This window comes from Lepus europaeus, chromosome 11 (assembly GCF_033115175.1).
Source record: "Lepus europaeus isolate LE1 chromosome 11, mLepTim1.pri, whole genome shotgun sequence".
Taxonomy (NCBI): Eukaryota; Metazoa; Chordata; class Mammalia; order Lagomorpha; family Leporidae; genus Lepus; species Lepus europaeus.
The window spans coordinates 11,537,977-11,562,109 of NC_084837.1; the positions used below are offsets into that span (position 1 = coordinate 11,537,977).

A 24,133-nucleotide genomic window follows, 5' to 3' on the forward strand; every position below is an offset into this window, starting at 1 on the left:
GGAGGAGTTCAGGTGGCAGTGACTCCAATATTCCCTCCCAGACCGTGCCCTGTGCAGTGTGCACCCCACACCTGGAGGGAACTCTGAGAGTATAGGGAGCAGGGCCTCTCAAGCCTTAGTGCACCCACGTCCCTGGGACGCCAGCCGGGGAGTGGCGAGGGGCTGGCATCACTCCCAGCTGACTGGGCATCTGAGCATGTTCAGACCCCACTGTTGGGCCGTAGTTGGGTTGGCCTTGGAGCTTGAGTTTCTGGTTTGTTCCCAGGTGAAGCTCTTACTGCTGGCCTGGGGCCCACACATGGAGAACCAAGACAGGCATCTCTCGGGCTGGTAAGGGACGGTACTGCCGGTCCTCGGTAGCAGCAGCCATGAGGAGCTGCAGATCCTCAGGCCCCGCGGGACCTCACACCCTAGCCAGGTGTCCCTCAGAGTCCTTGCCCCTCCCTGCTCATCAAGAATCCTTGTGAGAGGGGCCGGCACCATGGCTCACTGGGTTAATCCTCTGCCTACGGTGCTGGCATCGCATATAGGCACCAGGTTCTAGTCCCAGTTGCTCCTCTTCCATTCCAGCTCTCTGCTGTGGCCCAGGAGGGCAGTGGAGGATGGCTCAAGTGCTTGGGCCCCTGCACCCACGTGGGAGACCAGGAAGAAGCACCTGACTCCTGGCTTCGGATTGATGCAGCACTGGCCATAGCGGCCATTTGGGGAGTGAACCAACGGAAGGAAGACCTTTCTCTCTGTCTATAACCCTACCTGTCAGATTAAAAAAAAAAAAAATCCTTGTGAGCAAGGAACCCCTTCAGGACGATTCTCTGGAAAGCGTCTGCCTGGGCTCACAATGCCACACAGGGGCACATTACCAGCCATGTCAGTATTTCTGCACCACTGTGATTTCACAGTTTATCTAAGGGTGAGGTTTGCAGGGCAGGTGCTCCACCCACGTCAAGGGGGCCTGTGGCCACCAGCCCTAACGCTGTGCCCCTTCTCTTGCAGTGCCAGCCACCAGTGTGAGCCTCCCAGCATCAGAGGGTGCCACTGGGCCGGGTCCAAGCCACCCGTCCCCTGAAGGCCCCCCAGGCACCCTGCTGTCCCCACCTCCAACCCCGCACCTCCGCCATGCGCCCCACGAGGCTCCTGCTCCGGGAACCTGGGTGGTGCCAGGTTCCGCTCACATGGCCCGCTCCACCAGTGACCCCACCTCGTGTGCGTCTAGTTCAGCAGGTACGGTGCCCCAGGCTGTGTCTGGTTTGCCAGGTCTCAGTGACCCGAGAGTGAGGTCACCTTGGGAATGTGGCCTTTGTGTCTGAAGCCCTTGTGCCAGGTGCCACTCTGGGTGTGAGGTGTAGGCGACGAGAGTTCACCCACTGGGTGCTCAGCACCAGCAGTTAGCTGTGAATGCGGCACAGCTGCTCCAGGGTCCAGGCACAGAGCAGGTGACCTCTGTGGAGGTGGGCCAGTTCCCTGGGCTGTAGGGTCTGCCACTCGTGTCCCTGGGGCCAGCAGCCTGGGGATGCGCATTTCATACCAACTTCCCTGAGAGGCTGTGCATTCCCCGGCTGGAGAACCCTGGCCCATCCTTGCTGTACTGGTGGCGGGGCTGGGGCCGTATGGTTTCTGCCAGTGGAGCTCGGTGGGCCTGGGGCTTTATCACAGAGCGGGCCCAGGCAGTACCTGGACCTGTCTCACCTCAGTGGGCTCGTCCCGCTGAACCCCGGTTATGCAGACCAGAGCAGGGCCTGCCTGGGAAGAGGGGTGAGATCCCTGAGCGGATGTGGGAAGCAGCACAGGTGAGAGGGCCTGGCAGCGCCCGATTTCACACCTGCAGGCCGGCTGCATCCCATCGCCTCCCACATGTTGTGCAGGTCACAGGGAAAGTTGCATTCGAGGCGCCTGGAAACACCCAGCACCCCTGGTAGATCCAGGGCAGGACCTCCGCCGTTCAGGTCCACCCCTGAGGTCTGCAGGAGGAGCCCACGCCCTGGCAGGTGCTCAGAGCTCAGCTTAGAGCCCCCTCCCCTGCCGTGGCTCTCTGTGGCCTGCAACCCCTCAGTGAAGTCAGTATTCCGTCAGCCCTGGCATTTGAGGGACAGAGACGGAAGCAGGAGGCAGCCCCGGGCCTTTCTGTCCTGCGCTGCAGCCGGTGGCCTCTGCCTTCTCTCCACCAAGGGAGGCAGTAGCTGGTTCCTGCCTGCACGTGGTGGCCGTGCCCCTGGGGCCCAGAGGACCTCAGGTGCAGACGGGTGTTGTAATGCCAGGGCCTGGGCGTGACTGAGGCCCGGCCCACTGCACAGAGCCCACGTGGAGCTGACCAGTTGCGGGGAGACACACCTGCTGGATCAGCTTCCTGCTGCTCTCCTGTCTCAGCCGCCGCTGGTTTAGATGGCTCCATTAGCCCTTGCTTCTCCCTTGTCAAGTGGTAACTGGATTCCTTCCGGTTCAGGGGATGCCTCGTCACACACGCCCTCGTGCAGTCAGGACCTGGAAGCTGGACTGTCTCGCGCTGCTCCGGGCACTGGTGAGAGCGCCTCATTAGAGCGTGTGCCCACACGCCGGTGGGGAAGTGGGGGCGGAGGAGCACCTGAGGGGGGTGCCCCTTATTTTACCCCATGATATTGGGGGTGTATTGGCCACCATGGGCATTTTTCTCACTGCCATAAAAAGCCCCCACAATGGACCACTGAGAATGTGTCTGATCTGAGTGACTTGAAACCCAGGTTGGGCATGTCGGGGCTCCAATGCACCTGCAGCTCACTCTCCCAGGGGTGCTTCAGAGCAGCGCCCAGCCCTGAGGAGAGCAACAGCCATTTTCCCAGCCCCGCAGGTGGGCAGTGGAGGCAGGGCCCTGGACGGTGGCTGCCAATCACAGCTGCCTGGTCTGTTCTGGTCCAAGCGCAGATCCTGGCACCAGGGCAGGCTGAGGGCGTGTTCTGGTTAGCTGGGGATGCTTCTTGCCACCTGCAGGCAGGTCCCCTCCCCCACCCCTGCCTCTGCCCCCGGTGCTGCCTCTGGTTCAGTGCCCGTGCCCAGTGCTCCGGCGACTGCACCAGACCCCAGCTGTGCCCAGGGCCAGGAGGGGGCAAAGACACCTGGGGAAGCAGGGCACACTCTGGCGCCAGCTCCAAGCCACAGGACACCTGGGAGAAAGCTTGCCCCCACCATGTTTTCCTAAGAGGTGACTTAACAACACCCCTTTGTTTTGTTTGTCGCTGTCTTCAAATTGCCTTTTCCCCCTTGATTTTCAGTCTCCACATCTCGCTCTGCCACAGCTGCCCGCCAGCACCAGCTGTCACCACTCGGGGACACCTGCCACTCTAAGCCAGCGGCCTTAGAGACGGTCTCCAAGGAGAGGCCACGCTCTTTAGTGGACAGCAAGGCCTATGCAGACACCACCAGGGTTTTGGTGGCTAAGTTTCTGGAACATTCTCACTGCGCCCTCCCCCCCGAGGTGCGGCACGTGGTGGGCACCATCCGGTCAGCGGTCACCTCTGAGGAGCACCCCGTGGAGGAGGCCGTCCTCAGTGCCAGTGTCCTGGACCAGCTGTGAAGACGCCGCAGGTCTACACAGGGCCCCCAGCGGCCTGGCGCCATGCACGGGCTGTTCCCGCTGAAGCCGCTGTGCTTGATGGAGGACATCGGGGGACATCCGGGAGTGTCCCTGGGGTCTCAGGCCAGGAACAGTTACTCCTGCTCTCAAGGCGGATGCAGTCCCTGGTCTTCCTGGGGATGCCACGTCCCACCTGTCGGAGGAACTCCAGCGCTGGTTCTCGCACATCCGTGGTGAACTCTGGTTTCGACGGGCGTTGTAGCACCTTGAACCTGCCAGCATCACGTGGATACAGTGACTTACAAGACACTGAGCACCTTCCAAACCATGGCCGTGAACAGCAGGCTCGCTGCACCCCCGCTTCCTGTGAGTGGATGGAGGGTGTCCTTGGTGGGACCCGCCTCACGTGGTCGGTGTGGCCCTGGAACCAAACCCTCATCAGATTCGAGCCCATGGCCTTGAATAGGAAATAGGTGGTTTCACACAGATGCCAGCCTTTTGCCCCCAGGGCTGGTGTGCAAACACGCAGTGAGGATCTGCCAGGCCCAGCCACCCAGGGAGCAGCAGGTCCACAAGGGCCTTGAGGAGCCTGCCAGCTCCTTGCCTCCTGGGCTCCCCACACTTGACCCTCCCCACCAAGCCAGGCTTCCCTCACTGTCTCCAAGCCTCTACCAGGGACAGACACTTTCTAGTTGTTTGTCCCAAAATTGAGTGCTCCTCACCAGCCCCTCTGGGTTTTTCCCCAGCATCTGACCTCACCTGCTGTGCCGAGGTCTGGGGACAGAGGCCCGCTTCCATGGACAAGTATGCCTCCTGAGAAGGCAGGTGCGGCGTGACCCAGAGCCGCAGCAGCAGGTACATCTGGGTACCAGATGCAGCGTGGGCACCACGGATTGCAGAGAAAACGCCCACTGTGCTGGTCGTGCAGAAGCAGGCAAGTCTGGCTGGTGTGTGGCATGGGTACCCGTGGGCCACTTGGGTGCCTTGGACTTTCTCCCTGCGTCGCCCCCTCCCCTGCATTGCCTTGTAACTTGGCAACGTCCACGGCAGCTGCTTCCCAACCCTGGCCCGAGAGCCGCACCTCCATGGGAACCTCCTGCAGGGATGGACACGCCTGTCTCTGGGCTGTCCACAACAGTAGCTGCTGGCACGAGGGGCCATTGAGCCCCCATGGGCTGGAGTGGGGGTGCCCACCACTGCCTGACGTCCAGCAGTTCCTGCTGCTCTTCTCTCTGCCCTACATAACCTGTGCCTGGCCTGGAGCGCCGCCTCAAGCCCTCCATCCCAGCCCCACTGCAGCCAAGGAACTGGGGTGCTTCTGTGGGAGTGGGGGCTCCATCCCACGTGCCCAGAGCAGCAGCCACAGGTTGCTTTTCTCATGATTTTGGTCATTGCCTCCCCCAAGGGCAGAGATCTGAAAAATACAAATGTGACCTTCTGATGACAACCTTGGCTTTTCCACAGGAGCCCCCCCAGAGATGGGTTCGTGAACAGCTGTTCGCCTGTGAAACAGGAAATCTGTTCTCTACTCCTACAGGCGAGGGCTGTGGCGGTCCCACGAGCAAGCCCCTCTGCAGGTAGTTAGCTGATGGTCTTCCAGGTCGGCCACCGGGACGGTGAGCGATGTGTTAACACCTGGCCTGCAGTCCCAGGTGCCGGATGAGCCCAGCCAGGAGTCCGAGTCCTTGGGGAGAGGGCCACACTCAGAGGTGGGGGGATCTGCAGGAGCGTCCCACGCTGGGCTGCACCGGCAGACCAAAGACCTGGCTGCCTTCTGAGTGACCCAAGCCACGAGGCCTGTCCAGTGTGCAGCCACTGGACAAGCCAGCCTGGTACCCCGTGTCTTGTCGGCCACGTGGGCTCCGGCCAGGCTATGGCCCAGAGCCTTCCACCCTAGCTGACCCCACGTGCTCTGCCATCCACACGCTGTTCACGCTCAGTTCTGCATATGCCCGCATGGCGGCACTGTCCTGTGGATGAGGAAATGGTACCCAACTCTATGCCACTGGGCCACCGCCCTCTCCTAGAAGTAAGGCCGCGAGGGGTGAGGGTCCTCTTCGGCCACCTGCTCAGGGCCCCAGGCTTCCAGAGGAGAGCGGTGCTGGTTAGAGTCGCTTGGGCCTGCAGGGCTTCTGGCCCAGGGGAAAGTTGGCTTCCTCCCCCTGCCACAGCATCCCTCCCTGGGGGCCTCTTCCCAGGCTCCCATTGGTTGGCTCTGAAACAGGCCTGGCATGGCCGATTTGGAGGGGACTCCCTCCAGCCTAGCCAGATACCGGGTGCTCTCTCTGCTCTGTCCCCTGCACCTGCCGAGACATCCTAGGGTCCAGAGGATGGCCAGCAAGCTGTGGACACTGTTCACAAGGACTTAAGGTCCCCTTCAGCTGGCAAGGATGATATAAACTGAGTGCTGGGGACAACCCGCGTGACAGAACGCCGACTTCAGGCGGGTGTATCTCTTCCCCCGAGCCTGTCGGGGCTCACGGCTGCTGCGGAGATCAGCAGAATGTATAGGAAAACTGTTTGCCAGGCCCCAGGGACTGTCTGTACAACAGGAGAGGCTGTATTTATTTAATGTACCTCAAGGTGTTTTAATAACGATCAGTGTTTTAATAAAAAGTATTTCTGGCCTCTGTGTCTCTGAAGTCGAATTGGGTCAGAGACAGGCTGACGGCAGGGGTGGGAGGGTCCTGGGCCAGCTGGGAGTGGGAGACAGAGTCTCTGTACTTCCCAGGGGGCGCCCTGGAGAAGAGGAAGGGGGCAGGTCTCACAAGCACTGGCCCACAGCCGGGCCCCATGGATGTGACCCCCCCAAGGGCTTCTGGGACCCAGTGGCTCAAAGTTTTAATTCGGGTTCCATCACTTGGGGCAGATATTCTGGTGCTAAGAATTAAGTTGTCACTTGGGATGCGGCATCCTGTTAGAGTCTGGATGTTCCGTATCTGGGCTTCCGTGCTGCCTCCACTTTCAGCCAAGCCTCCTGGGAGGCAGCAAGTGATGGCTCAAGTACTCGGGTCCCTGCCACCCACATGGGGGACTCAGCTGGAACCCTGCCCAGCCCTAGCTGCTGTGGGCATTTGGGGAATGAACCACTGAACAGAAGTTCGCTCACTGGCTGTCACAAAAGAGGACCATTTGCAGGGGGTGCTGCCCCCGTCACCTGCTAGCCATGTTCCCCGTGGCATTCCGGGCTGGGGTCGTTCCCTCTAGCTTCTACTCGAGTGACATCTCATTTCAGTCCCTGGGAATGTGGGCTGCTTCTGGTTAGCAGCCTTCGTTTCTGCTGAAGAATCGAGAGCAGAATAAAAAATAAAATTATTTGCCGAGGGAGAGGGAGGGAGACGAGCTTGGGGCGGGGGGGACGTTTCCTACCCATGCATCTGCCGTTCACTGTGCACTCTGAGAAAAGGCAAGCCTGGCGCTTGCTTTCAGAGCCCGAGCCTGCCAGTGGCCAGGACAGAGTGGAGGTGAATATTCAGACAGGGGGACAGGCGGCGTCCTCGCTCTGCAGCTGCCTGGCCAGGCCCACGCCCACGGCATGGGCTGGCCACAGGGGAGGGGGTTTTACTTGTTCAAGGTCCCTGGGCCTATAATGCAGGAAACCTCCTCCCCCCATGCCTCCTGCCCAAAGTTCCCGTTGACCCCATGGCCTCCCCACCCTCTGGTGACACAACCCCAGAGACAGACTAGGGGCAAGCGTCTGTTACACACACCCCATGACCCACACCACACACCTCTGCTGGAGGCCACGGGGGTTTAAATCTGGAGACGTCCAAGGCGCCAGTGCTCCCTGTTCCACCAGTCCTGGCGTCTGCCTGGCCTCCCTGGGGCTGGTGGAGGACAGGGGCCTGGCCACCTGAACCTATCACCATCACCACACCACCAGCTGCTGCACGCCCTGCCGCCCCCCCCCCCCCCACCCGGGGCACCTGCTGACCACAGCAGCCACTCTGCAACCTTGAAGGGGAGGGCTCCCAGACAGGAAGGATGGCTCTCACCTCCCCTCTGGAGCATGGAGATTCCAGGACAGCCGGGCCTCGCTGCGGAGGGAACAAACCAGCCACACGGCACACTTTTCGTCAGGATTCTGTTTATTAGTGATATGCGTGACGTCTTCTAAGCTCAGCTGCATGCAACACACAGGTTACTCCTTGAATACAGTAATTCTGAAGCTCGAGTTACTGCGTGGTAAGGCTTCTTAAAGTCACAGTGTATTTCTTCGAGGCCTGGGCCAAAAAAAAGACTTCCGGACAAAATGACGTCAGTTGAACATGGATCTCTAAGGAGCTGCACTAGACAATGTCCTGGACCTACACGCGTGCTAACACTGCTCACGGCGGGGGGGCGCCTCGCTGGACAGGTCATCCGCGCTCACGCATGGCTGCCCCTGAAGGGCAGAGGTCGGGTTTCCTAAGTGTGGGCTCTATTTTGGGGGGGAGGGGCAGCAGGTTTGTGTGTGTAGATTCTAACAAAGTGGCACAACCCTCCCCGCCCCCCCCCCCCCCAGTGATGAGCACGGTCCCACCTGGTACAGAAGCCCCGCGTGGAATAGCAGCTGGGAGAGAGGAGCCCAGGTAAGTTCTCAGAGACTCCCTGGAGAAGCAGGTGCGGTCCCAGGTCACTGACAAACCCCTAAAGTCCGAAGAACGGATTGCCGAAACCAAAGTCCAAGTGGTAGCAGTTTCTAAATAAATATGGAGTTTTGACGTGGTGGCCATGGTCCTTTATTTAACCCCGGAACACCGCCTTTCTCAGGAAATACTTACATCAATCACATAGTCCCCCAGCGGTCCTACGAGCCACATCCTGGGCGCGGGCTGCCCGCCTTCCCGCACAGCCAGCCGCAGGACCCCAGCCATGGCAGGAGGGGGCTGCCCCCCGCCCAGGGGCCGCCTCCCGCAGGGGCCTCCCCTCCCGGCCACGTGGGCGGGTGTCCAGGTTTGCACTCTGCAGCTTCGGGGAGGAAAGACGTGCACTGCACCCCACACACAGGTCAACACTCCTTGTCCGGCACAACGAGCAAACGGGTCAGAACGCGGCAAAACACTGGACAGTCCTACAGAGGCTTCTTCCTGCGCCTCTCCCAGGATCAACACATACCCCTTTTGGCAGAGCAGTAAAAGTTGGGGGTGAGGGGTGGGGTCAGGGATCAGGTCCTCGTCCCCCGGCCCCTGCGGTCCTAGGCGTCCCCGGCATCCCGGCTGTGTGGTGGAGGCTGCTGGGCCTAGATATACAGGGGTGTCTCCTGGCCGGTGAGGAGCCTGAACATGGCGGCGGGCATGGTCTTCATGTGGATCTGTGGGCAGAGAGGGATGGGGGGCTGAGCCCAGTGAGCGGAGGGGACGCCCAGCCTGCACACCGGGTCAAGTGCCAGTTCTCGGGCACAGAGCCCACAGCAGGGGTCGCCTCCCCCAGCCCGGGGCCACAGAGCATGGACTTTGCCAGCTGAGGCCAGCAGCTGAGTTCACCCACCCCGCCCAAGGCCAATAAACTGGGGTGAGGAGGAGATGCAGAGGTAAGACCCGTCCTGCACATCCCATGTGGCCACGGTGAGGGGCAAGTGCTTCCAGAACCCCAGCCTTTGGGGCCTGGCCTCCCTCCCTGGCTTCCAAGGAGCCCTCCCCAGGGAGCCAAGCCTGGTCCCTGGAGGGCACAGGGAAGACAACACCGGGTGCAGAGAGAAGGCGGCCCCACTGCCCTCTTCTCTCTTACCCAGCTCTGGACTCCAGTACGTGTCTGCTCTCAACGTCTGTCCCCACCCACGTCACACACCCACCACCTCTGCATAGGCACAGCCTTGGCTCTGAGAGGGCTGGGAGCCTCCCCCCTCCTTCGCGGCAAGAGGTTGCTGGGGGCTACAGCAGCCCCTGGGGTCTGCCCTGACTCAGGTGTGGGGTCCTGGCAAGCACAAGGGGCCGGCCCCGCCCCCACCCCCGGCCGGTCCAGGGGCTTCCCTCTCTGCTCCTGCCTGGCCCCAGGAGAGCTTTCCCATCCAGAGATCCCGCCTCACCAGGTCATCGCTCTGAACCCGCCCCAGGCTGGCTCAGTGTTTCACACCGCGAAGCAGCAGCAGGCGGACCCCCGCCATCTCCCGCGACCCGGGGAATGTCTGCATGCTGCCCCACACCGCAGTGGGGGCCTCGGGATGAGGTGGGCGCGCCGCGGGTTCGCCCTTCTGACTTCTACTTGGGAAGACTGGGTCTGCCCTTCTTAGAAGCTGTTTGTCAAAGGAAGCTAATGGCGCCCAGCTCCAAGCTGCCTGCCGGCCGCAGCAGCCTCGACCAACACCTGTTCCTGACCTGGCCAGGAGATGCAGCCCGAAGTAGGGCCTGGGAACAGCAGCTGCACCCCCACCTCCACATCTCAGCCCGTGGAGCTGAATCCAGGAGCCCTTCCATAGCCACACATGCCTGACACACCACGGGACCCACTGAAAAATACCCCCAACCCCCCACAAAGCACCGTGCCACATGCCCTCACACCTGACTCCCCAACACACGCCCCACACCTGACACCTAGACACACACCTGACACCCTACACAGGTCTGTCAGCACCTGACACAAATCCTACACAGACCTGACATCTCAACACATGCCCTACATACCTGACACCCTAACACACGCCCCACACCTGACACCTGGACACACACCTGACACCCTACACAGGTCTGACACACACCTGATACCCCTACACAGGTCTGTCAGACACCTGACACCTGGACACACACCTGACACCCCTACACAGATCTGACACACAGCTAACACCCTGAAATATGCCCTACACACACCTGACACCCCGACACAAATCCTACACAGACCTGATACCTCAACACACCCCCAACATTGTACATACATCCTACACACATGCCCTACATACCTGACACCCCCACACAGGTTTGACACACACCTGACACCCCAATACAAGTTCTACACAGACCTCACATCTCAACACATGCCCTACACCTGACACCTAGACACATACCTGACACCCCTACACAGGTCTGACACACACCTGACACCTGGACACACACCTGACACCCCTACGCAGGTTTGACACACACCTGACACCCTACACAAGTCCTACACACACCTGGCAGCCTGGAATATGCCTAACACACACACCTGACACCCCCACTCACACCTGACACCCCGACACAAGTCCTACACAGACCTGACACTTCAACACACCCCCAACACATTACATACACCCCACACACATCCTACACACACCCTGAAACATCCCCTACAACATACCTGGTAGATCCAACACACCCAGACACACCCCACACATGCCCTCTGCACACATGCTCCAGGCAGGATGTCATATATCTACACATAAGCTACACACACCCTACATACTTAGATACCAACTCTCATTCATACCCTCACACACAAACTCACACCCCTACACTCACCCATACCCAGACCGTCACACAAACACCCACGCTGTCACATATGCACACTCATATACCCACTGGTACACTTGACACTTGCCCCTCCAACACCCCATTCACATGCATACACTTTTACCCACGTCCACACAGCCACACACACCCCTACTCCCACCTCGCTGGGTGTGCCCTGAGCTCTCCTCCCTGCCCTGTGCCTGTGCCCTCCTGTGCTCCTCCATCCTCAAGCCACAGGGAACCAGACTGGGGGAGGTTAGAAGCCAGGAAAGCAGGAAAGGCCCAGCTGCCTCGCCCTGGCAGGGGAAGAGCAGGGAACCCACTGTGTGGTACCTGGAGCCTCAGGCCTGGGTGCCCAAGCTGGGCAGGCTCGGTCCAGGTTCAGAAACAAGAGGCTAAGGGGCCCCACCCAGGGACTGTGGCCTCGTGTTCACTAAGAGAGGGATTCAGCTGCAACAGGACAGCCCAGCACCACCTGCCGGTCTGCCCATCCCAGATACACAGGCACTCCCTGGAGAGGAGACAGCTCAGCTGATGTCCTCTCCACCCCCTCCCCCAGCGGTAGGGCATCCCACAGGGGTCAAGGGCGGGGGGGGGGGGTTGATACACCCAAGGTCCCAGCAGGAAGGGGTTCTCTGGAGGCAGCCAGCGGCTTTCTCAAGCACAGGGCATGGCCCCCTGGGGCGAGATGCTGGTCACGGAAGATGCCCGGAAGTGCCCGCGTCGGCTTACCTCTCCCACCGAGTTGGACAGGGCTTGCACTATCTTCTCGTGAGCTGTGGCCACCACGCTCTGCCCGTTGATCTCGATGATGCGGTGGCCCACGCGGACTCCGCCTCGCTCCGCGATGCCCCCTCGCATGAGGCTGCAGATCTGAGCACACAGAGCCAGGTCAGCACGCAGGCTCCCGCCTCGCGGCGGGCACTCAGTCAAGGCCCCGAGGTGGCTGCATGTGTGCTGTCTGTGCCCTCAGAGCCCCGGGGTCCCATGGTGGCATGTTCCCCCTCCCCAGCCATCTGGGAGCCTCTGCTCCTAGTGTCCGTGGAGGGCTGGGGCCACCGAGTGCACCACAGAACATTCTGGATGCTTCCCTGCCTGCTGTGCTCTGCGGCGGCCTCGGCAGGTGTTTGGGGCAGGGACAGGGAAGCATTTGGTTGGTCTCTGCCAATGACAACATTCTCCGAGAGCCAAGGCATTGGAAACAGCAGCTCCCGGAGGGCCGAGGGCGAGGGCTGTGGGCTCACGGGGGGGGAGGGGGGGGCGCGGCACCCAGGATGAGCGCTGAAGTGAGGGCGAAGTAAGGGTGCCGCAGTTGGAAGAGCTGAGCCCCAGCTGGCACTGGGGGGTGGGCGGGGCAGAGGAGGTGCATGTGGGCCATGTGATTGGTGAGTTTTGCCTTGACACAAACCCTCTGGGCCTTTGCCAACTGGTCACGCGTGAGGGGATCCTGGTGCGGCGCCCACAGCCCATCCCTCCCCACACTCGGGGTCCCCGCCTTTCTGGAAGAGGACAGAAGGTGCGGCTGGGGGCACAGAGGCGTGCGATGTCACAGCAGCAGAGCCAGCTCCCACGCCAGAGTCCCCGCGGTCCAAAGAGCAGCAGCACACACTCCATGGGATGCAGCCTCGGCTCCCCTGACGGCCACGTGTGCTACACGTGCCCGGGGCCGCACTGGCCTCCGTCCCTGTCCTGGATGTGAGGGCTTTGTGACACAGGTCACTGGCTCTTTGCAGACACAAAGGGAGGTGCTGGGGTGGCCAGGCCAGAGTCTTCCTTAGAGCCGTGTGGATGACACTGCTGGTGCCTGCTGCGCAGGAGAGCCCAAGCCAGACCACCACGACGGGAGGAGGAGGACAGGGGGTCAAAGTGGGCTTGGGCTGCCTGGGGGGGGGGGGGGGAGATGAACCCAGACCCTGGCCCGTGAATGGCAGGCATCTGGGGGCAGGCTAGTGATGGGGCGGGGAGGAGGGCCTCGCACACACAGGCCACCGCCCAGCCGAGGCTGGCCCTGCCACCACCGAGTCCTGGGTGTCCTAACCGGCGGAGCGCACCTCGCGGGCGGAAGCTGCAGGTTTCCTGAAGAGAAAGGGGGCGGACCTGGAGGCAGCTTTAATTGGGTCACGCGGGGCCTTGTGTGCGGATGCATTGTTCTCGGGGTGTAATGAAGCTGAAAATGGAAAAGGCGCTGTGCACAACTAGGACTGGAGAAGTGGGAGGCGGGCGAACTCCTCCGGGAGCCAGGGCTGTGTGACGCAAAGCTGGGGGCGGGTGCCGCGCTCCCTGAGGGCCCTGCGGCGGGGATGGGCAGGGCCAGGACCACAGTCCTGACCAGGAGCCCTGGGTACGCGTCTCATGTTTGGCGACTGATGTCCTTGGACCCCAGATGCAAATGCACCAGTCCCTGGACCACTCACCAATGCTCCCAAATCCACACGTGTGCTCGCCCACTGACACCAAGGTAAATGATGGGGGCAGGGGCATCCCTGCTCTGCACTTCCAGTGGGAGACCCGAGGCTCATTACGTCACCTGCCTGTTCCTCCACCCCATCTGTGACCTGGTGACAGGCACGCATCCCCTCCCCAGACAGCGACTGCTCCAGAGATGCCCCGGGTTGGCAGGAAGGGGTTGCCCCTGGGAAGCTTCCCTGACGTGCTTCCAAGAACGGAGTCCAGACAGGTGGACTGGAGGGACCTGGAACTAAACACCTGTTGCGCACCTGTGTCCACGGCAGCACCAGCGTCACAGGTGCAGGGATGGACAAGCAGAGGGTGGCCTGTCACCAGGATGCTAGACTGCTCAGCCTTACAAAGGAAGGGAATTCTGTCGCGTGCCGCAACACAGGTGGGTGCTGAGGGCGGCGTGCTCAGCGCCATTAGCCCGTCACAGAAGGACCGAGCGTCCACTCCCATGAGGCACTTGGACAGAGACGGAAAGCACGAGGGTGGCGGCCAGGGGCCGGGGGTGGAAGGAGGAGTCGGCGTCGGATGGGGGCAGTTTCAGCCTGGGAAGAGGAGCAAGCCCAGGAGGCGGCGGCACACGCCGTGAGCATGCTGACTGCCCCTGAGCGCCACACAAGAGGAGTGGCCCAGATGGCAAAGGCCACGCTCTGGATGCGTCCCCACAACTGCTCAAACAGCAAAGAAAACCAGACGTCCTGGGAGTGGGAGCTACGAGAACAGGGGGCTGGGGAGAGGCAGGTTCTACCACGAGCTGCAGACTCTAAGTCGCTTCTCAGGGCAAGGACGGGCAGCGCTACGGCCCGGGATGAGACGCATGCGCAGTGCACTGCAAGCCCAGGACACACCTGCCCCAAACACGTGCGTGCGTGAGCACACACACAGACAGCTGTCCGGAGGACCCCCCACCCCGGCACGCCTCACCTGCCAGCACCCAGCTGCACCTCGACTCCCCGGTGTGGGCCGCCGGCCACTGACTGCTCACTGCACGTAGGCGCACCACGGGCAAAGCTTCTGCAGTCCGCGGCCAGGAGACCACTGCAGAGGAGCTGGCAAATGCCGCTTCCCGGCCAGGGTTCCCGCCGTGGGTGTCACCACGTGCCCAGGCGGTCACCACACAGTCACCGTCCAGACACAAGGGGTCCTGCTGCTGTCCCAGGCCGGCTGCGGCCAGGACTTCGGGCTGGGGTCCTAGCGAGCTTTGCCAGGCACTCAGGTGGGGCAGGAGGGGTGTGGGGGCCAGGTGAGGCCCCTCTGGGGAGGCACAATTGGCTGGCCCCGTCCTGACCACACTCTGTGGGGTAAAGGATTGGGTCAGAGTAGCCAGCACTGCCAGGTTTCTGGAATGTTCTCCTCAGCACAGGGCAGCCTTGGTCTCTGCCCATGCTGAGCCTGGATGGGCAGCCCCACTTCCTGACACCTGTCACAGTGCCAGGGCAGGGCAAGGACTCTGCACTTGGCACCCGAAGGCTCCAGCGCTTCTCACAAGGCGGAGATGTGGGACTGAGGTGCGGCCGCCTGCTTCCCGGCTTCGAGGAGGACAGGGAGCCAGGTCACTGGGGGACACCACCATGCCTGCTCATTGTGTCATTCAAACCCTCCCTGGGAGGCTCAGGGGAGCAGCCGCATGCCTGGGACAAAGTCCCCAAGAGCCTGCCTCTCGAAGCCCCAAGCACTGTGGCCTCGAGGAAGTGCTGCCCATTTCACAGAAGGAAAGGCTGAGGCCAGACCCTGAACGACAGCTTCTTTGTAGGCAGCACCGAGGTTGATGGACTCACCTTGTCCACAGGGGTGCCCCCCAGCCACGGGGGAGGGGAGGGCCTGAGAGGACAGCAGGTCTGGAGCAAGGCTGTGCCCTCAGGCCCAGGGAATGGGCAGAGCCCAGAACTCGCTCTGGGAGCCTCATCTTACAGCCACAACCACAGGCCTGCCCGCCCCAGGAAGAGGCCGGGCACGCCCAGTGCCACTTGTGCAGTCATACTGCTGCTCGCCAGGGCAGGGCAGCCCTGGGACACCCAGGCAGCACCCAGACCCCACCACACAGGCTCGAGATGGGGGCTGCTGGGGTCCTGAGCCAGCCCTGACCTTCACCCGGGACCAGCGTGGGAGGCGCATGGGCAGGCCCTGGGGGTCCTGATGCGGGGGGCAGCGGGGAAGCCTGGGCCCAGCCCGCGCCCACCCACGCTGAGCTCACGACAGCAGCGACTCAGCCCCGGCTGCCATTCTGCAGAGCCCTCCCTAGTCAGCGGGGGTGGCGGCTCAATGTGCCTAGGCCCTGGGGGTGTGCAGAACAGTGGGGCGGGGCCAGGCCAGCCCACAGCCCAGCTCGCTCCTGGGGCAGGTGCGCTGCCTTGGACAGAAGTCCCCTGCGAGGTGCAAACCAGCTGTCGGAGGCCGGCTGCCGAGAGGCCTTCCTCCTGGCCGAGTCTGGGCACAGGGGCCTCCTGCAGACCCTGGTGGGCTTCACGCACCTTCTCAGTGACTCTTCCCTGTTGAGGGGGTCCTGGGAGAAGTGACTTGCCTACAGTCACACTTGCCCACGTGTGCCTGGCGACCACTGCAAGCCACAATCCTCCCCCTCCTGGGCCCCCGCTGGACCGCCTGCCCCAGCCTCTCCTGCCTGGGGGGTTTGGCTGGCAGAATTCAGGCAGAAACGGCAATGCAGCTTCAGGGATGGCCCGACAGCCTCTGCAGGGTCCACGCTGCCGCCTGCGCCTCCCTTCAGCTGCCGGCCAGACCACGGCACCCAGGGGACGCCTTGGAAGCCCGGGGCGGGCAGAGCTGGGTGCCAGGGGTGGGCAGCAAGGTCCCCCAGCCTGCAGGTGAACAAGACGCAAACTCTGAACACTGACGGGGGGGGGGGGGGACTCATTTCAGCAACCGGCTCACACCAGGTGACAACGGAGGACATTCTGCCTCCAGTGCAGGTGTCATTCTGGAATGTTCTCCCTTCATCCTCCATGGTTGTGGGTGAGCACACACATCCCCGCTCCCCTCAACACCCGCCCTGCGCCCCCAGTCTCCCACAGCTCTCGGACATTCAGCGCTGGTTCACACACCTGCAGTATCACCGGCCCCTCTCTCATGCAGTGCACTGAGTGGCCACACCTGTGCCTGTGGGGCCGTCCCAGGAGGAAAACCCAAGAGAAGGGAGCTCATGCCAGCAAATGCAGACCAGAGAGAAAGTGGGGTCTCTGAGCTGGTCTTTGGCCTGGGGAGCAGACATAGGTGTTTTTTTTTTTTTTTTTGGCCAGGTGAACATTCACTCAATTCCAGCATCACCTCCTCCAGGCAGCCCTCCTGCCTCCTTAGCACTTGCTACACAGCCTGAGAGAAGACAACGTCTGCTGAATGGCTGAGGAAGTGAATGAACAAGGAAATGATAATGGACGAGGGGGCCTCTGTTGAGCACAGTCTGAGGCGAGACCGGGTGTGGGTGTCCAAGCTACAGGGGCACCCAGCCTGCCACCCTCCCCTCCACAGCAGGTATCTGTGGAATAAAACACCCCTGGGACAAAGGTGTCCAGGCTGGGCAGTGAGACCACTGCACAGCCACACCTCGGCCCGCCCTGCTACTGTGATCAGGAGTCCCAAAAAGCCCCCGCCCCTGGGGCCTGCCTGTGGCCAGTCATGCCTACGTCCACTAGCCCGGTCCAGCCACCCCCGGTCCCTGTCCCCAGGCCCTGCAGGGGGTGCGAGCAGCTGGACTCACGATGCCATTCTGCACGCTGAAGCCCAGCTGGTACTTGAGGTCCGGCCGCTTGATGAGGACCGTGGTGACCGGGGGGCAGCTGACGATGTTGAGCTTCACCTGTGTCTGGTTCTTCAGGCCCTGCAGAGCGCGGGACAGGGGTCACGGGCCTGGCATGGCCGGCGCTGCCAGCCCGTGCCAGAGAGCCAGGCTACAGAGGGCACCCACGATGAGCAGGCCACCGGTCCCCTCCATGCGGGGTGGACAGGTGTTACCCTGGCCTCTACAGGGTCTTCGGATGTCCAGGGTGGCCATGCCCGCTGTGCCCACCATGCTGGCTGTGCCCGCTGCCCCGGGTGGGAACTTGCTGCTCCGAGAGCCAGCAGCCAGGCTCGCGTGCTGCTATGCAGAAGTAATGGCCAGCATGGGGCCCCCGCAGGGATCGCCGAGGGGCGGGCACCACGTGAGGGTGGTGAGCAGTCAGGACACGGGACGCTGGGGGCTGTAGCTGGCCAGCTCAGCCAGGAGCCCAGGGTGACCTCGGGCCCAGAGAAGACACAGCTAGGAGCAGGCAGCCCGGGCCACAGTGCTGGGGTCAGGGACAAGGGCCCGAGCCCTGACACAGCGGCAGCGTCAGCTCCTCTCTGGCCGGATACCGTCCCTGGAGGAGTGGGGGAGCCCTGTTCCCTCCGACACACACACAGAGCCTCCAGGAGCACAGCCCAGAGAGGGAGGCTCTGGCCACGTTCCCTGCCTTGAGAAAACCCAGCCTGGTCACTGCCCCTGCAGGGCAACCAACCCTCCCCTGTGCCAGCCATGGCTTTCAGTGCTAACCTGGGAGAGGTCCAAGCAAGACGGGCTGAGCCGGCCACCCTACACCCACCCCGGCACTTGCCTGGGGTCAACATGGCCCAGCCACGGGCTGACAGACACTCAGTCTCTCCACTGTTCCCCCAGGCAGCCCAGACCCCCCTCAAGTTCAGCCGTGTGGCACGATCTTGGGTTTGTCACCAAGCAGCCACCAGGTGGGTCCCTCAGGGCCTCGTAGGTGCAGGGAGGCTTGGGGGACCACAGAGCCGAGGGTCCCGGGGCGCCTACCTTGATGATGCCCTGGCAGGTGGCGAGGGGCAGCCCCACCAGGCTGGTGCCATTGATGGACATGATCTGGTCGCCGATGCTCAGCTTGCCGGAGCGGGCGGCCGGGCCGCCGTTCATCATGTTGGCCAGGATCACCGTGGGCAGGATGGAGCCCCAGCCTGACTCCACGACCACCACGCCCAGGATCTCCCCCTTGTGCTTCTCCAGCTGCAGCTGTGGGCGGGGGGGCGGCGGCTTGTAAGGACCCGCCCGGAGGCGAGTCCCCCTGCCCAGGCCCTCCACCCCCAGCCTGTGCTGTCACTAGCAAAGTCCTTTTACTTTCCCTTTGCTTCAAGGGCCACTGTCTCAGCAAACTGCCCGGAGCGTTCACCCACTCACTCTAGCAGTCACGGTCATTCCTTCACCCAGGGAGCACCCAGCGTCACAGATTCAATCCAGGGGCATCCAGGATCAGGACTTGCTCCGTCACCCGCCGGCAGACAGCCTCAATCATTCAGTGGGCTGTCAAGGGACCCCCGCCATTTGCTTCTCAGTCCTAGAACTTTCCAGAGCCCGCCAGGAAAAGCTTCTGGGGCTGCCGCTTGGAAGCCAGCTCCCAGTTTTGCAGAAGCATCTCCTGGATGCTAAGAGCGGCACCAAAAGGCACATTCGCAAGGCCATGGAGACCGGCCGTCGTCTGCGTCTTTGTCACAGAAACCACGGCACACACAAGTGCTCAGCCCGAGGCAGGGGCAGGATGTGCACATGGGGCTGCACTGAGACTTGATGTGAGAGCCAGGATGCGCGCGGGAGCCCCGTGAAGGCTCGCTCTGGGGTCCTCAGCCGGTGGGCGAGCTGAAGCACCGGGCAGTGTGTGCACAGCCCCTCTGAGGCTGCCCGGCTGGGCTTGCACGGCGGGAGCCCGCAGAGCGTGCTCTTCCCCGGCAGGTGCAGGTGCAGAAGAGCCTTACCTCCTTGCAGTTCTCCGAGTTGGAGAAGTGGATGAGGTCATCGTTGTACATCTCCTGGGTGTTGATGATGTCACTGTACTCCTTCTGGCTCAGGTCTTCAGGGTTGATGCCATTGGCCCGCAGGAACTCCTGATAGGCCACGCTGAAGGCCTGGCCGATGGACTGGGCTATCAGCTGGGCCTGCAGGGGAGGAAGCAAGCCCACTGGAGTCTGGCACAGAGCACAGGCTCCCACGGAAGGAAGGGGGTGGCAAGGCTGGGTGCAGCCCCTGCCAAGGAGGAAGCTGTGGCTCCTGGGGACTGAGACTGTCCCCCACCAACATCCCCTGGGGGTCACCATGGGGGGAGCCTTCCTCTTGCTTTCTATTTTTTACTTATTTATGGGGCTGGTGCCGTGGCAGAGCGGGGTGAAGCTGCTGCCGCCTGTGCCACCACATCCCTTTCGAGTCCCAGCTGCTCCACTTCCTGCTCCACACCTGGGAAAGCAGCGAAAGACGGCCTGAGTGCTTGGGCCCCTGCACCCACGTGGGAGACCCGGAAGACGTTCCTGGCTCCTGACTCCGGCCCGGCCCTGCCCCAGCTGTTACAACCATTTGGGGAGTGAACCAGTGGATGGCAGACCTCTGTCTCTCCCTCTCCACCACCTCTCTAACTCTTCCAAATAAATAAATCTTTAAAAAATAAATTAAGATTTTTCTTATTTATTTTAGAGTCAACAAACATTCCTGGCCATTCATTCATTCATTCAATTAGCACTAGAGACAGAGACAGAGCTGGTTCACACCCCAGATGCTCACAAGGACTGGGGCCCGGTCAGTCCAAAGCCAGGACTGGGGAACTCAATCCAGGTCTCCCAGGGGTGGCAGGAACCCAACCACTTGACCATCACTCTACCTCCCAGAGTCTGCATTAGCAGGAAGTTGGGATGTTTCCTGGTGAGTGGTGCAGACACCTGCCCATTAGCAGCCGGGGAGGCCCAGCACGTGTGCCAAATTTCTTGTCGGGGGTGGGGTACAGCCTGGAGACACCAGGGCAAAGCACTTCCTTCGCCTTCAACTGAGCCGCTTCCATGCGTCCTGCAGAGGCCTGGACCTCAGCGTGCCACCGCGGGGCCTTGCCTGTTGCACACAGGGACAGTGGGAGGCGCAGGCTGCAGACCTGGGTTCTAGGACGGTAGCAGGGACGCAGCAGCCTGCCCCCTGCTCCCCACCTGCAGCCCCAGATGCCACCACGGAGACCTGCACAAGGGTGCCCTCGGACAATCTTGGCTCAACGGGACTCAAAGATGGGTGGAAGCCAGAGATCCGGCCTAAACTCCTTCCCTGGGCTCTGCAGGACTTCAGTGCTGCGAAAGAACATCCACGCGGGAAAGTGGGTCCAGATCGGGCACAGAGCATGGGGCCTCCCCCTTCGTGGGCCCCAGTGGAGTCTGCACTGGCCTCCCCAACTGGCTCCGACACTAAGGGAAGGAGACCCCTTGATCCTTCTTGGCTGCCCAACATCTTGGTGGCGCCTGTACCAGCAGGTGGCGCTGTAGGCCTAGACACTGCAGAGCCAGCATGGGGAGGGGGCCGGCAGGAGAGCAGGGAGGGGGCAATACCCGCCCAAATGAGAGTGGGGGTCCCGGGGAGAGTGGAGGGAGGCCACAGGGCAGCTCCGCCCCACCGGGGATCTCAGGACTCGTGGGTGCTGAGACAGCCCAGGGCTGCATCCTGCCTGCACCTGGCTGAGCTCACCTACAGGAACAGTGCTCTGAGAGCATCGGATCCCTTCCCTAAAACATCCCCCCCTCCCCCAGGCCAGGGACCACCTGTTGCCCTTGGACTCTGTCTGGGATTCTCCCAGGACCCATACCTCAACAAACCCCTGCCCCCATGTCCCACCCCTACTTCCACCCAGGGAAACTCCTGGAGAGAAGCCCAAGCCAGCCAGGCATGGGGGAGGGGACTTGCACCTCCCTCCTCTCGGGCAGGGAGGTGCCACAGGTGTCTCCTGCCCAGGGCTCAGCCTGGGTACCTGCTTCCTTCCTCTCTAGCAGGGCCAGCTCACAGGGCTCTGCCTGGCCGAGACCCCCCACCCCAACCCAGCCCTCAGATGGGGGTCTCTGCCCTCTCTTCTCCCAGCCCGGCCCATGGCACTCTCCATTGCAAGCCCAAGAGCCCTGCCCAGGCAAGTGCCATGGGCCCTCAGGGAAGGGCTGGGACCCTGGGGCGGCCACCTGAGGGTGGCCTGTGTGTGCTCAGGACAGGCGGGGGGCAGTGCCAGGCCCAGCGCCACGCCCCCTGCACGCTCACCTGTGCAACCCTGGAGCAGCTGAGCTCCATCCAGCAGAGGGAAGGCTGAGGCCCAGAGTGGCCACTGGTGACCTGAAAACCGCCCTCCACTCCCCATGGCCTATTCTATGCCTGGTCTCCTCCCACCAGACCCTCAGGTTCCCCGTCCTCACCCCAGCAGCCCACCTGGGCAGCTGCTCACACGGGGGACCCTCCCTCCTTCCTCCGAGGACCACTAGGAGGCCCCACACACAGCCTCTCCCTCTGCTCTTGGCCTTGTCGCCTGCGGAGCTGAGACAGCGGCGGCCACCATGGTGTCCTGTGACGCCAGCCCTGTGCCCACAGCCATCCGTAGTGGCTCTTCTGCTCCGGGCTCCTGGGTGGCCTTGCCACCAGCTGACTGCTCACCCCTTGCCTGCCTGCTTCCTGCCCTACACCCCGTGCAGCCCGCTCGCCCTGCCAGGCCTCCAGGACACCCTCAGCCCGCAGCCACACAGGAACTGCCGTCCCTCGGCCGATCTCTGCGGACCGGAGGGGAACCCGCGTGTGCGCCAGCTGCTCTGGACTAAGCATCTGCGCCTACGGGCCTGCCGTCGCTGTGAGCGGACGACCTCTTTGACAAGTTCAAAGCCTCTCCTCCAACAGTCTCCACGCCACGCCTCACCCTGCCAGTCACCTGCTGGTCCTTAGGGGAACGAGAAAACGCACTGGCCACTTGGGCACATGCTGCTGTCCAGGGCGGCTGCCATGGACAAAAGCTTGCGATGAGCTGTTTTCACCAAGGAACAGGCCCACGGAGGAGGGACGGCATTTGGCCCGGCAGCGAAGATGCTGGTGGAGACGCCCACATCCCGTATCAGAGGGTTTGGGTCTGGACCACAGCTTCCTGCTGATGCGCACCCCGGGAGGCAGTGGTGATGGCTCCAGTGGCTCTGGGCCTGCCACCCACGTGGGAGCCCTGCGTTGGGTTCCTGCCTCCCGGCTCCAGCCCAGCCCAGCCCAGCCCTGGGAGGCATCTGGGGAGCAAACCAGCAGATGGGAGCTCCGTCTCTGCCTCTCAAAGAAATGAAAAATTGTAAACAGTAAAATTCCACTCCGGCAACACCACCACGAATGTCTCCACTGTTCCCTGAGTCCTCGCAGCCCTCAGGGCGTCCATTAAGAGACCAGCGCCCACTCTCTCCCTGCCTCGGCCCCTCTGGCCTGCTCCAGCCTCATAAAAATGCTCTGATCCCAGGGGAGGCAGGCCAAGGGCTGCATGGTCTCTTAATGGGTCTTTGGTATTTTAGACTTCGGAATTACTTTTTTTTTAACTTGGTTCGAAGTGCGGTGCGCAGCTGAGCCTCCGGTGCAGTGCCACCTCTCTGTATGGGCCGCCTGCATGTGAAGGTGTGTGTTCTAACCACAGACGGCAGGAAACCATCCGCCTTATGTGGGGGAGGCTTTGCACAAGGACTGCTTCAAATGCACGGCTCCCTAATCTATTTAACTATGCTTCAATTAACGAACAGCCCCACGCCGCCTGTCTCGTGGAGTGAGACAGAACGGGGTTCACGCTCTCTGCAGACTCACGGCGTGAAAAGCCAGCGCGCGGAGCCCTCTGGAAACATCAGGAGTGGCGCACAGAGCTTCCGCCCCGGAGGCAGACCCCCCAGCCCCCCACCCGCCCCGGCACCTGTACTCACGTCCTCCGACTCGAACACGTGGCAGATCATCTTGTACTGCTTCTTGGCCTCCTGTGCCCCAGGAGTGGTCTCCACGCAGTCCTGAGAAGCCGACCGAGGCATGCGGCGCCTGGCCATCAGCACCACGATGTTGCCGATGTCGGCGATGTAGGAGATGGTGCGCAAGGCGTGGTCCATCATGGTTTCCTGCCGAGAGGGGGTGGGGAGAAGCCCTCATCAGCCAGCATTCCAGGAGACGAGTCATTAAAAGACACTCTCGCCGGGTTTCTCAACCTTGACGCCTGCCGTTTGGGGCTGGATCGTTCTTTACCCCGGAGAGGGCTGCTCGGCACCCTGGAGGATGCTGGCGCATCCCGGCCTCAACTGCCAGATGCCAGCGGCACCTGCCCCTCCCCCGGCACGTCTCCAGCCTTTGTCTCATGCACTGTACCACCTCCCCCCGCCCCAGCCAGAGAGGGGGTCGCAAATCGTCCCGATGAGTGCTCCGAAGATGATCAGAGCATCTGATGGCAGGGGTCCTCCATCACAGCATCTCTGCCTCCATCTCACTCCAGCTTCCAGCACGGGACCCCGCTGGCACACGGCACGCGGGGGAGCTGTCCTGAGGGAACCCAGCCCCTCCCTGCAAGGTGCGCACCCTCGCTCGGAGACGTCAGAGCCAACAGTTTCCACCGGGTCAAGTCTTCCCCCGGGGGCTGGGCCTTCTGGCTGGGGTCGGGCACACAGAGGCCTCACGCCCGCCTCCCTTCCAAGGGTCCCTGCAGCCCCGGGCAGGTCCACTCCCCATGGCTGGCAAGAGTCTCCACCACGGCTGCACACACAGCCCTGAGAAGCAGGGCCCTTGGATCTTCCTGCTGCCTCCAGAGCCCGCCTCCACCGTGGACGCCGCACCATCTGTCCTGAGGTTGACTTGATTGTGGTTCACAACCACAGCCCCGGGGACAGACACAGGTAGGGAACAGGCAGGGCGGCTCCTCAGCATCGTCCGACTCCCAGGCACCATCAGCAACACCTGAGTCAACCCAGTGCCCAG

The 24,133-nt window shown here is 62.2% G+C and overlaps 2 protein-coding genes across 11 annotated transcripts in view; one reads left to right on the plus strand and one right to left on the minus strand.

Annotated features, from left to right (window-relative positions):
• The window catches only part of ENTREP2 (endosomal transmembrane epsin interactor 2), a 458,345-nt gene extending 452,180 nt beyond the window's left edge, over positions 1–6,165 (plus strand). For all 8 annotated transcript variants that reach the window (XM_062204991.1, XM_062204987.1, XM_062204992.1 and 5 more), the window contains 3 exons: positions 994–1,221; positions 2,441–2,515; positions 3,243–6,165. In XM_062204991.1, coding sequence (XP_062060975.1) covers positions 994–1,221; positions 2,441–2,515; positions 3,243–3,544 — 605 coding nt within the window. In that variant the 3' untranslated portion in view covers positions 3,545–6,165. The remainder of the gene's footprint in view (positions 1–993; positions 1,222–2,440; positions 2,516–3,242) is intronic.
• Positions 6,166–8,695: 2,530 nt separating this feature from the next.
• Positions 8,696–24,133, minus strand: part of APBA2 (amyloid beta precursor protein binding family A member 2) — a 64,676-nt gene continuing 49,238 nt past the window's right edge. For 2 of the 3 annotated variants that reach the window (XM_062204553.1, XM_062204554.1), the window contains 6 exons: positions 23,101–23,286; positions 19,144–19,323; positions 18,194–18,406; positions 17,117–17,236; positions 11,680–11,820; positions 8,696–8,837 (listed from right to left, as the gene is read on the minus strand). In XM_062204553.1, coding sequence (XP_062060537.1) covers positions 8,766–8,837; positions 11,680–11,820; positions 17,117–17,236; positions 18,194–18,406; positions 19,144–19,323; positions 23,101–23,286 — 912 coding nt within the window. In that variant the 3' untranslated portion in view covers positions 8,696–8,765. Of the gene's footprint in view, positions 8,838–11,679; positions 11,821–16,455; positions 16,513–16,962; positions 16,974–17,112; positions 17,237–18,193; positions 18,407–19,143; positions 19,324–23,100; positions 23,287–24,133 lie in introns of those variants that run through there. The other variant, XM_062204555.1, reaches the window with a different exon arrangement.